This window comes from Mus pahari, chromosome 18 (assembly GCF_900095145.1).
Source record: "Mus pahari chromosome 18, PAHARI_EIJ_v1.1, whole genome shotgun sequence".
Lineage (NCBI taxonomy): Eukaryota > Metazoa > Chordata > Mammalia > Rodentia > Muridae > Mus > Mus pahari.
The window spans coordinates 5811541-5823359 of NC_034607.1; the positions used below are offsets into that span (position 1 = coordinate 5811541).

At 37.0% G+C, this 11819-nt stretch overlaps 1 protein-coding gene across 1 annotated transcript; it reads left to right on the forward strand.

Moving 5' to 3' along the window:
- Positions 1 to 634: 634 nt before the first annotated feature.
- Positions 635 to 1605, forward strand: LOC110335903 (olfactory receptor 14J1-like). Its single transcript, XM_021218337.1, is given in 2 exon segments — positions 635 to 1571; positions 1574 to 1605. Coding segments are annotated over 2 exon segments (969 nt in total).
- Positions 1606 to 11819: the final 10214 nt, after the last annotated feature.

Genomic DNA, 11819 nt, shown 5'->3' on the forward strand with positions numbered 1-11819 from the left:
TTAAGAATAGAAATAATGTTAGAGTGCTTGCTGAGATATTTCAAGGTTCTGGGCCTGGTTCTACAATTACAAATGGAAAAACAGTAGAACACCCTATTTAATTAGGCTCTTAGCAGCACTGTATGCATGTAGTTACTATGGTAATGAGCCATGGCTTGCTAGGAAGGAAAGGTGTATTACCTGACTACAATAGGCCAACTGCTACAATACAGAGGTTCACTAAATCTAATACAGAAGTCACAAAATGTAAGTACAGAAAACTTTAACCAATGTCTCATAATTGTACATCTATGTGACTTGAAATTCACAGGTTTCCTTGGTGGAAATCTCAATCTTTCGAGAAAGTAAAAGAATATGGTGAGCTGTGACACTTGGACTTATCTCTAACTACTATTTAAAGTATCCAAATGTGTAACCCTCATCACAGAAGAACTATTTTTACCCTGCAAATTCTCACCATTGAAGGTATATTTATTAAGTTTTCAAGCTCAATAAACTGCACTTCCCTAAACATTATATGGAATGGAGAAAATAGAACATTTATGTATAATTGGTTTTATATATATATTGCATAATATTATTACATTTCATAAAAATTTTTATTTCCAGCTATTAGCATAAATTTATTTGCAAAATGACTGCAAGAAACATAACCACAATGAGTGGATTCCTCCTCATGGGGTTCTCTGACAACCATGAGCTACAGATCTTACAAGCTTTGCTCTTCTTGGTGACATACCTATTGGGCTCAGCAGGGAACTTCATCATTATCACCATCACAACACTGGACCCACAGCTCCAGTCTCCAATGTATTACTTTCTCAAGCAACTTTCCATTCTGGATCTCTCATCCCTCTCTGTCACAGTTCCCCAGTATGTTGACAGTTCCCTGGCACGAAGTGGCTACATTTCATATGGACAGTGCATGCTGCAGATTTTTTTCTTCACAGGTTTGGCCTGGAGTGAGATGGCCATTCTCACAGTGATGTCTTATGATCGCTATGTGGCCATCTGCCTCCCATTGCATTATGAGTTCATCATGAGTCCCAGAAAGTGCACTTGGGCTGTGGCTGCTGTGTGGCTAAGTGGAGGTATCTCAGGAACACTATACACAGCAAGTATACTCTCTGAAAGATTCTGTGGGGAAAAAATAATTCACCAGTTCTTCTGTGATATCCCCCAGTTGCTCAAGATCTCCTGCTCTAATGATTACTTTGGAGTACTGGAAGTGTCTACATTCATGGCTGTAATGGCCTTTGCCTGCTTTGTGGGGATTGCCTTCTCCTATGGCCAGATATTCTCTACAGTTCTCAGGATGCCCTCTGCTGAAGGAAGATCTAAGGTCTTCTCTACCTGTCTGCCCCATCTCTTTGTTGTTTCATTTTTTCTCTCAACAGGCAGTTGTGCCTATCTAAAGACAACCTCAGACTCACCAACTGCTTTAGACCTCATGCTTTCTATTTTTTACACAGTTCTACCCCCAACCCTAAACCCTGTTATCTATAGTCTGAGAAATGAGTCCTTGAAAAGAGCTCTAAAGAAGTTACTTCTAAGTGAAGAATTCATTAGGAAAAATATATTTGTTCTGTTTTTAGTGCCTGCTAACATTGGACACAAAGAATGATTTTAGTATATTGAATATGTTAGGTATGTAATGTTAAGAATAAGAAAATATTTTCTAGAAAATTTACATTATAAACCTAATGCATAGCAAATTGTCATGTGGTTCTTTGTATCTTTTTCATTTAATTTACTTATTCTTTTCAAGTTAGTAAAAATATATGCTTATAATCTAGTAATATAGACCCAGTTCTTGCTAACTCTTCAGTCCACTGCCACACTGGTGCATATGTGAATTTACCAACAATATTAACATGGGATTTGCAAATAAGTTTATGGAAATATCATAATAATAATGAGCATGAAGAATAATACAGTTACTGGTTACTCAGTTCACCAAGTGGCTCATAATTTTAATATTTTATCACTTATTTCAAAGGTTCATATTACTTTCTATCTTTCCATATACAGGTTTTAACGAATAGCATGAAAAGTATGTCATTTCTATTCATATATATACAATGCAAATACTGTAGTTCTCTTGGGTGTGAAGTATTCAATGTAATTAATATACAAATAAGCCTCTGGTATTTAATTTGTATCATTTACTATTATTTTTACTTACAAGTAAGTCAGTTTTTAATAATCCAAGTATTCAGGAGGCAGAGGCAGGAAGACCTCTGTGATGTTTTTAGGCTAGCCTGGTCTATATAGTAATGATGATAACTGCTAAAATGTCCTAAATATTTTCTTGTTCATTCTCAGGGCTAAAAGTCCCTGGTTTAGGTGATTAACACTTGTAGCCTAACAGAGGGGAGTTAAGTAATGCAGCCTTTGTTCTATCTCTACAGGAATTGCTAGGCTCTAACATTCACTCTGCTATTTGAAGTTCCAAGGAAGAAAAAGGGACACTTTGAAAAGTGAATTTAAAATTTATTTCTAAGTTGTAAAATGTTTCCTATGAAAGCTCTTTAAGAAAACAGGGGAAAGTACAATAAAACGTGATAAGGATGATAATGGTGGTGATGGTGATGGTGATGATTATGATCTCTGTCTTCAGCACTTACACATCTTTCAGAATACATGATCACATGGTAAAAAGTTCATCACAAGTTTACACATGAATTAATATCATAAATCGAATAAGGAGTTTACAACAGAGAATAATTACGTATATAACCATTAATAATAATTATCTGACTAAACATTCACCTGTCACACATCTACAGGTTCATGAAACATTAAAATCCATACCTAAGTTATTAATGAAGTCTTGTATAGGTAAACACATTCAATATTTTTTATCTTCGGCCCTATTGCCTATAATAAGTCATAGTTCTCTTTTAATGAATGTAATAGAAATGGCATGTAAATCATGCACATATGTGCGTGTGTCTGTATCTCAGAGAGAGAGACAGAGACAGGCAGACAGAGACAGAGAGAGAAACAAACAGAAATGAGGTATCTAATAAACAGAGTTTGAGCCATCCTAAGGTGGTTTAGAGATGTCGAGAAAAAGAAATCTCTGTGTAGTAAAATAATGGTAAAAGATACCAGAAGCTGAAGACATAACAGTTTTTTAATCTAAGTAGAAAACTATCAAGATACCTTGAGATAATATTTTAAAGGTAAGAGAGTTGTGGATGAGATGATAGAACTTATGTGTAATTCAAGGTGAATGACAAAGACCATGCAGCACTGACCAATATTAGTCTCTGACAGATCAGATCAAAGCAGACAGATGAATTGAGTGTAAATGCCACATATCAAACTGTACTTTTATAAGGCAGAATGATGCAAAGGAGATAAGACTTTCCTTAAAACAACAAGAATCCTGGCAATTTGTGGTACAAAAATTGTCAAAGTCCTCCTACATTCAATAATTCCAAGTAGAGAGGTACATTTAAGTAAGCTAAGGCTCACTTATCATCTGCTTTCTCAGTTTTCCACCTTGGAGAACTTGTAGCTCTTCTTTGACCCAGTGTAAACTTTCTTCCTGTCTTGTAGAAGGAAGCCTTGCTTACTTAACTGAAAATAAAGTTATTGGCTCTGTAACTGAATATGTTAGCTTTGTCTTTTGAAATGGGCAGTGAGCATTGAAAAAGAAGTCTAAGATTAATATGTTAACAATAAAAAAAATACAAATGTAATAAAAGCACTTAAAGAAAACTGCAGAAAACACTGTCACTGATGCTAGATACAGAAAATTATGAAAAATTTAGATTATTAAATTTAAATTAGCCTTTTAAATATGGTAGAGTAGTTAGAGTAGAAGAATAAACAAGGTGATTTTGTAACATTGTTAAGTAAACAGAAAACAATTGTCATTTTAATTATAAAATTATGTAGACAGAAACAAATACATTTATAATTGTAGTATCTATTTCATATCATATTTTCATGTCACATATCTCTTAATTTCTCAGAATAAGAAATTACTTGGCACTGAATGTTGTTGTTTTGTTGTAAAACATTTACAATTTTGAGTCTCTGCACCTAAATTATGGAATTGACTTTTATCCTGGAAGTTGTAAAATGTCTTCATATTTATAAATGTAGCTACAGTTATAAATAGTGTATCTTTAAAAGTGTACAGATGCATTTTAAGGCAGGGTAATATGACATCAGTGATCATACCCCCAAACTGCCCATTAGATGTGGGATCAATCCAGCTCTACCATAAACCTTGGGTCTGCACATCTACTTGTACCCGTGGCTGATTAGTGTGCTTAATCCCAGACCCTACACCCTGCCTGTCTCCCAAAAGATCTGCCCTATTCAGGGGCACAGAACCCAATTACCTTTCTGGTCTGCAACTCCACCTGCAGCCATGACTTTGCAGATTACCTACTCCCCAATGCTGCATGTTTCCGTGGAGGTCTCCCTAAGCAGGAACACAGGAAGACTGCTCTAAGCGGGGACACAAGAAGCCTGCTCTAGAGAAAATTGCTATTTTACCAAAAACAATTTAAATTCTATGCAATTTCCATCAAAATTCCAACACAATTCTTTACAGATATTGAAAGAACAATTTTCAAGTAATTATAGAAAAACCAAAACACCAGGATAAGTAAAATAATCCTGAACAATAAAAGAACATCTAGAAGTATCACTATCCCTGACTTCAAGCTCTAGAATAGGGCAATAGTAACAAAAACTGCATGGATTTGGCAAAGAAAAAATTTGATCAATGGAATCAAATCAAAGATTCAGAAATAAACCAACATATAGAAGTTATGGATTGGTTTGTCTCTCATCCCCAAGCTCCCAGAGATAGGATTCAAACTCAAAATGTATTTATAAATATCTTAGTCCTATGGCTAACCTTCATGCTGACTATAATCATAATTTAAATAGCCCATTTATTTTAACCTACATTCTGCCACTTGGCTGGTTTACTGTGCCCAGACACCATATGTCCACTTCCTCACACCTTCCAGGCCAATCTCTTGCATGGCTCTCTCCCAGAATTCCTTCTGCCTCCTGGATGTCCCACCTTTCATGTCCTGCCTAAGCCATAGGCAATAGGCTATTTATTTGAGAGATGGTGCATCCTTACACTATACATGGTATTCTCTTTAAACCCACATACCTACCAACACACAATTTTTGAGAAAGAAGACACAATATTACAATGGAAAAGAAAGACTATCTTCAAAAATTGATGCTGATCTAACTGGATGTCTGCATGTAGAATGCAAATTAAACCATACATATTAACCTGTACAAAATGCAAATCTATTTGGATCAAAGACCTCAACAGAAAACAACCTAGATGTCTCTCAACTGAAGAATGGATGTACATACATAGTTCATTTACCAAATGGAATAATATTCAGATATTATAAAAACACAGATGTGATTTTTTTCAGGCAAATGAATAGAAGAAGGAAATATAATCCTGAGAGAGGTAAATTAAACACCAAAGGACTTCATGCATTTTATTTATTCACTTATACATGGATACTAGTCATAGAGCACAGGTTAACCACACTATGATAAAAGACATACCTCCCAAAAAGAACCCAAATAAAAAGGAAGGCCCAAGGGAGCATGGTTGAAATTTTCTAAGACAGGAAATAAAATAGATATTGTAGGTGGAAGGAGGGAATTGGGTGAGAAATGAGATGTGCAGGGAAGCAGGATGGGGTATCAGATGTAGAGAAAGCAGTGGTGAGAGGATGAAAAGCAGCAGTGAGTAGGGGGCAATCAGGAGGATGTGCCAGACACTGAGGATCAGGGAGGCTTCTGTGGGCCTATTGAGGTAAATCTAGCTGAGACTCCAAGAGATGGGAGATATGGATGCTAAAGTCGCCAATTCACGTAGACAAGTTGGACTTCCAGTAAGGAGATAAGGACAGAAACCTACCCACTGAACCTTTAACACAAAATGTGTCCTATCTACAATGTATGCAGAGATGGGAAAAATACACACCCAATAAATGCTCCAAATTGAGATCCATCCCATGGCCTAGAGCCAATGCTGGTATGGCTTGTTGAATTTGATTTGCTTAGGGAGTGGCAATATTAGGCGTTGATTCGTTGGAGTAAGTGTGACCTTTTTGGAGTATGTGTGGCTTTGTTTTAGGAACTGTGTCACTGTGTGGGTAGGCTTTGAAAACTTCCTCCTAGCTTCCTGGAAGTCAATCTTTTAGCAGCCTCTGACCAAGAGATAGAAGTTTCAGTTACTCCCCTTTTATGTCTGACTGGATGCTGCCATGCTTCCAGCAATAATGATAATGGAAAAGCAAGCCTCATTTAAATGTTGTCATTTACAAGAGCTATGGTCAGGGAATGTCTCCACAGCAATGAAACCCTAAGACAGAAATTATTATGAGGAGGTTGCTATTGCAGTGATAGGCCTGACTAAGCTTTAAATTGGAGGAATGTGGATGTGAAACTTTGGTAAGACAGAGGAATGCTTCAAATGTGGCTTAATGGGCCATAGTAGTAGAAACGTGGAAGATAGCATGCCTGGGTCACTTTTCAATGGTGAAGACCTAGATCAAGAAGTTTCAGAGAAGAAAACTTTAGTAAGTTGCATAGAGATATTTGTTGTGGCTGTTTTGCTATTGTCTGCGGGGTCTGTCTATCTGAGGCTAAGATAAACAGATTTTGATTATTGCTTTGAGAAAGGAAGACTTAAAACAGCCTGGTACAAAGTCAGTTGTGTGGTTACTAATGTTCACTTTTATGAAGATCATTTTAATGAAAAGTAGCAAGTATAGAAAAGAAGGATACAGAATGTACAGTTCAAATAGAAAGGGGGCACCAGGAAGAAGAATGAAGCTAAATCCTGTTTTCTAGGAAATGAAATTGAATTAGGGAGTTGTGACCTTGTGATAAGATCCCACACAGCTAAATATATGCTTTCTCAAAGAGGGGATAGTTGTATCTAAGCCTTATTATGGCGTGGTAATTGTTTTCATTTGGACTTTTAATCTGGAATGACTTTTAATATATAATTGATACTCTGAGGGGAGGGAAGGCCATTGGTAAAGGTATAGCCTTAGTTGCAGTTGTCTGCCCAGGACTGAACAGGTCATGCAAAGAATTTGAGGGTTGGTACCATGAAGAACGTAGAAGAGGCTATTGGTGAAACCTAGTGCTGCAGAAGAACCTAGAATATTAGAGATGCCAATACCATGGGATGATAGTCAAGAACACAGCAGTAGTGAAGTGGAGTTAACCAGACCATGGAGTGCTACAGAGAGTTGAGCTGGAGAGGTAATTCAAGACCTTGTATATACAATTTATTTTTAAAATTTGAATTTGGTTTAATTTAGGTGGATAAGGTTTGCTACTGTGTATACCAAGTGCATAACTGGTGTTAGAGTCGGCCAAAAGAAAGTGTCTGATCCCCCATGATTGGAGTTACAGATAGTTTTGAGCTGTCTTTGAGGTGCTACAAATTAAAGGTAGGCTCTATGGTTGAGTAGCCACTGCTCTTATGGGCTAAGCCCTCTATTCAGTCCCATGAGCATATCATTAATAGTAGTAAGGTGTGAATGGTGGCTTCTATGTTCATCTTTACCTCAGCTTGATAACCCAGAAGAAATACAAGATTCATAGCCTCAGAAAGTAAGTTAGACTTGGTGCTTAAAGGCCTTTTCCATACAAAATATCCAACAAAAGGCAGAAGAAAAAAATTTATACACACACACACACACACACACACACACACACACACACACACACACAGATAATGATACAAATCTTTAAATAAATACTTGTTAACCACATGATCAAAGCCACAAACTCAAGATAACTTGAGTGTATCTTATATGTTGTAAATAGGCAGCAAATGGAGCTCAAAAGGAAACATGTCAGGTGTACCTCTGCTGGAGAAAAAAGGAACTTGCAGGCACGTAGAACAACTTGTCAAAATGAGATTATAGTCTGCTTCCGCATGCCTGCAAAACATTTAGTTGGTTGCCCTGAATGTTAATGATTCCAGATGACAAGGACTTTGTTTTCAGGAGAAGTAGAGAATCAAACATTTTAAAGGAGATATCTTGAAAGGATCTTGAATTTTACATTAGACACAAATGTACTCATCATAATCTTATTTTACATTTATTTTGATGATCTCCATCAGACCAGGAAGATAAGCTCCTAGCCTTGTTCTAATTGAAAGATAATTAGCAGCTAGAGTAAGAACCCAAGGAGCTGAAGGGGTCTGCAACTCTATACATGGAACAACAATATGAACTAACCAGCACCCCCAGAGCTCATGTCTCTAGCTGCATATGAAGAAGATGGCCTATTCGGCCATAATTGGGAAGAGAGGCCCCTTGGTCTTGCAAACTTTATATGCCCCAATACAGGGGAACTCCAAGAAGTGGAAGTGGATGAGTAGGGGAGCAGGGTAGGGGGAGGGCATAGGGGACTTTTGGGATAGCATTTGAAATGTAAATGAAGGAAATATCTCATAAAAATTGAAAAAGATAATTATCTTTCTAATTTGGTAAAGGATGCTATAACATTCTGCCTGCTGTGTTATCTTTTTAAATTAACTAATTAATTCAGTTTACTTCACAATACATGCTCCCTCTTCTCCCAGACCCCCTCTCACAAATCTTCTTCATATTTCCTCCTTCCTCTACTCCTATGAGAATGGGGAGCCCCAGTATCACTTCCCCTCCTGCACACATCTGTTACTGCAAACCTAGGCACATTCTCCCTCACTGAGGCCAGATAAGGAATCCAATTTAGGGTAACTAGATCAACAGGCAGGCAAGAAAGCCAGAGATATACCCTGCTGCAGTTGGAGTAACCCACATGAAGACCAATCTGGCCATCTGTCAGGAACCCTGGAAGAGGAGTTAGTGCTCTTAACTTCTGGGCCATCTCTCCAGTCCTAGTTGATTCTTTTGGTCTTCCAATCAAGTCCCTATTCTTTTGAGTCCCTCAATTCTCTCACCAATTCTTCAACAAGACTCGCCAAACTCTGGCTAATGTTTATTTGTGGATCTCTGCATCTGTTTTAGTCAACATTTAAGTGGTACCTCTCAGAAGACAGTTATGCTAATATACTGTCTGCAAGCATAACAGTATCATTAATTGTATCAGGGTGGCCAGCTATATAATTGATATACACAATGGAAAACCTTATCCACCTAAATTATACCAAATTCTGCTTTTAAAAATAAATGGCATACATGAAGAAAATCCTTTTCATACTAAGGAATCAAACATGTATTAGTCTTTTCACCATTTCTACATCTGGTGCTCTAGAATCCCAGAAGAATATATTATATGTCCTGGACCTGAGAATACAGGTTCTGTGCCAAGTATTTGGATGCTAGGAACCAAACTTGGGTATGCAATCAAAAGAAGTACTACTATCCCTTAGCTCTTATACAGGTCCTTAGAATGCAGACGGTGAAGATGTTCCATTATTCCTGTTTCCCAGTGGGTCTCTGGGAAACGATTACCTGTGCAGTCACAGTAGTAGTTTTTCCTCCATCCACACATAGATCCCCATGGATACATGACTGGCTTGCACATTCATCAAAGTTGAGTTGATAGTAGTCAGACACACATTTGTCTTCCTATCTCATTGAGGCATACAGCCTCATTCATGCAGGGATCAGACACACATTCATCCACTTCTAAGTCACAATGCCTGCCTTGGTATCCAGGCACATGGAGGGGTGCCTTCTCTGAGCATCTTAGTGTTACAGCTCTTTTAGGGGAGGACCTTCTCCAATTATCTACAATTAGAGGGTAGGAATATGCAAAAGCTCACTAGCTAAAGAATGAGGTACTGAGTTGTCTCATTAGCATGTAGAGGCATTCCAGGAATGTCAGGTGCTTACTGATGAGATTTTCATCCAGGGAAAGGGAGTTAGATCTGTAATTTTTATCAAGGCTACATGACATTACAAAGTATGGGGCTTCAGGGATTCCCAGACAAGGTCAAAGAAGCAAAAGCCCTGCTGGTAAAGGCAGCCCCCATTTTGCACTGAGCTAAAAAGGCTATCCAGGCAATGATAGACTTTGATCTTAATTAGCATGTTCCAACACAAGGCATTATAGGTCACAGAGGGGTATACTTCTGTTTAAGGGGTCCCAAAGGTATCAGATAAGGAACCAAACCACACTAATTGATGGAAGAAAATAAAACATATTGCAGATTGATTTTGTCAAATGGATTGGACTTGGGGTACTCTAATACTAAGCAGTTCATTACTACCATATTTGAAACACAGTACAATTTGAGAAAAGACGTCTAGGCAACAGTAGGTCCAATAAGTCCAGTTCCAGTTGTACAATAAAGCTTAACAATAAAGCTTAAGGTGTGAATACATCAAAATTCTATTTCAATGATATATGACCATGAAGGTGGGTTCTATAGCTAAAAGTCCAAGAATGTAATGTGGTCTTTGAACAATAGTATAAAGGTCAGCTGGCCATAAAAGTAACATTTCATCTAAGGTTGATTAACAGACCAGGGAGGAAACACTCTGGGATAATTATTCTGGAGAATTTGTATATGGGCTGGCTCTATAACAAAAGGTAAATGAGGGCTGCCCCCACAGATAGCACAGAGGTCACCAGGTCATTAACAAAATCCACTCCCAGCATTTTCAAAAGAATCTAGGTATTTTATCTCCTTCATTGAGAAGATTTCCCTGTATGTTTAACAATTCTGGTGATCTCTGGATGCAGAGAACTTTGTGTTTCCAACATCCCATTGTTCACTTAAGAGTGGAACTCTTCTACAAGAGGGAGCACTACCCTCAGGCAAAGATGAGTTCTATATTTGCCTATTGAATGTAAATTTGCCAGTCCTGAAACCCTTTAAACACAACCAACAAAAATGGACTCAGGAAGTTTTTATTCATGTATTTGAGCATACTTATTTGGACTTATATAACAGGGTAGAAATTGGTTTAGAAGAATTTGGAAAATGATAGAGGCATAGAACAGAGAAGTGATGTAATATATTTTAATTAAAATATATAAAAATAATTTTTAAATAAAAACGTAGGTAGAAGGATTGCTTGCAAGTTAAGAACAATGTGGTTTGTTAAAGAGAGCACAGGTTCCATCCCTGAAACCACCTGAAAGCTAAACATTCAGTTAACTCCAGTCCCAGGAATCTCCTGCTTTCTTCTGGCTTTTATTGGTACTGTAGGCACACATACATACACACACACATACAAACACACACACACACACACACACACACACACACACACACACACATGCTCAAATATGGAATATATCTATTTATCTATCTCTCTATATATATACATATCTGTGTGTGTATATATATATGCTTAAGGCCTTAATATATTTAAATTCTTATATGTTTATATATAACACATAAATATATACATATGTAAAGCTTAAAGTGTATATATATATAAATTTATATATTTAATATATATCCATATAAATATATATAATATACATAAATATATTTATAAATTAAACATATATTTATATAATGTATAATTATAAATATAAACATATATAAGTACTTTTATATAAAATATATATTACAAATAAAGTTATTTATAGTGATGTCACAGTCCTGAAAGAGGCAGCAGTTAGGGCCAGTTAAAATGTACTCCTGAAGCCGGGCCTGGTGGCGCAGGCCTTTAATCCCAGCACTCGGGAGGCAGAGGCAGGCGGATTTCTGAGTTCGAAGCCAGCCTGTTCTACCAAGTGAGTTCCAGGACAGCCAGAGTTATACAGAGAAACCCTGTCTTGAAAAACCAAAAAAAAAAAAAAAAAAAAAAAAAAAA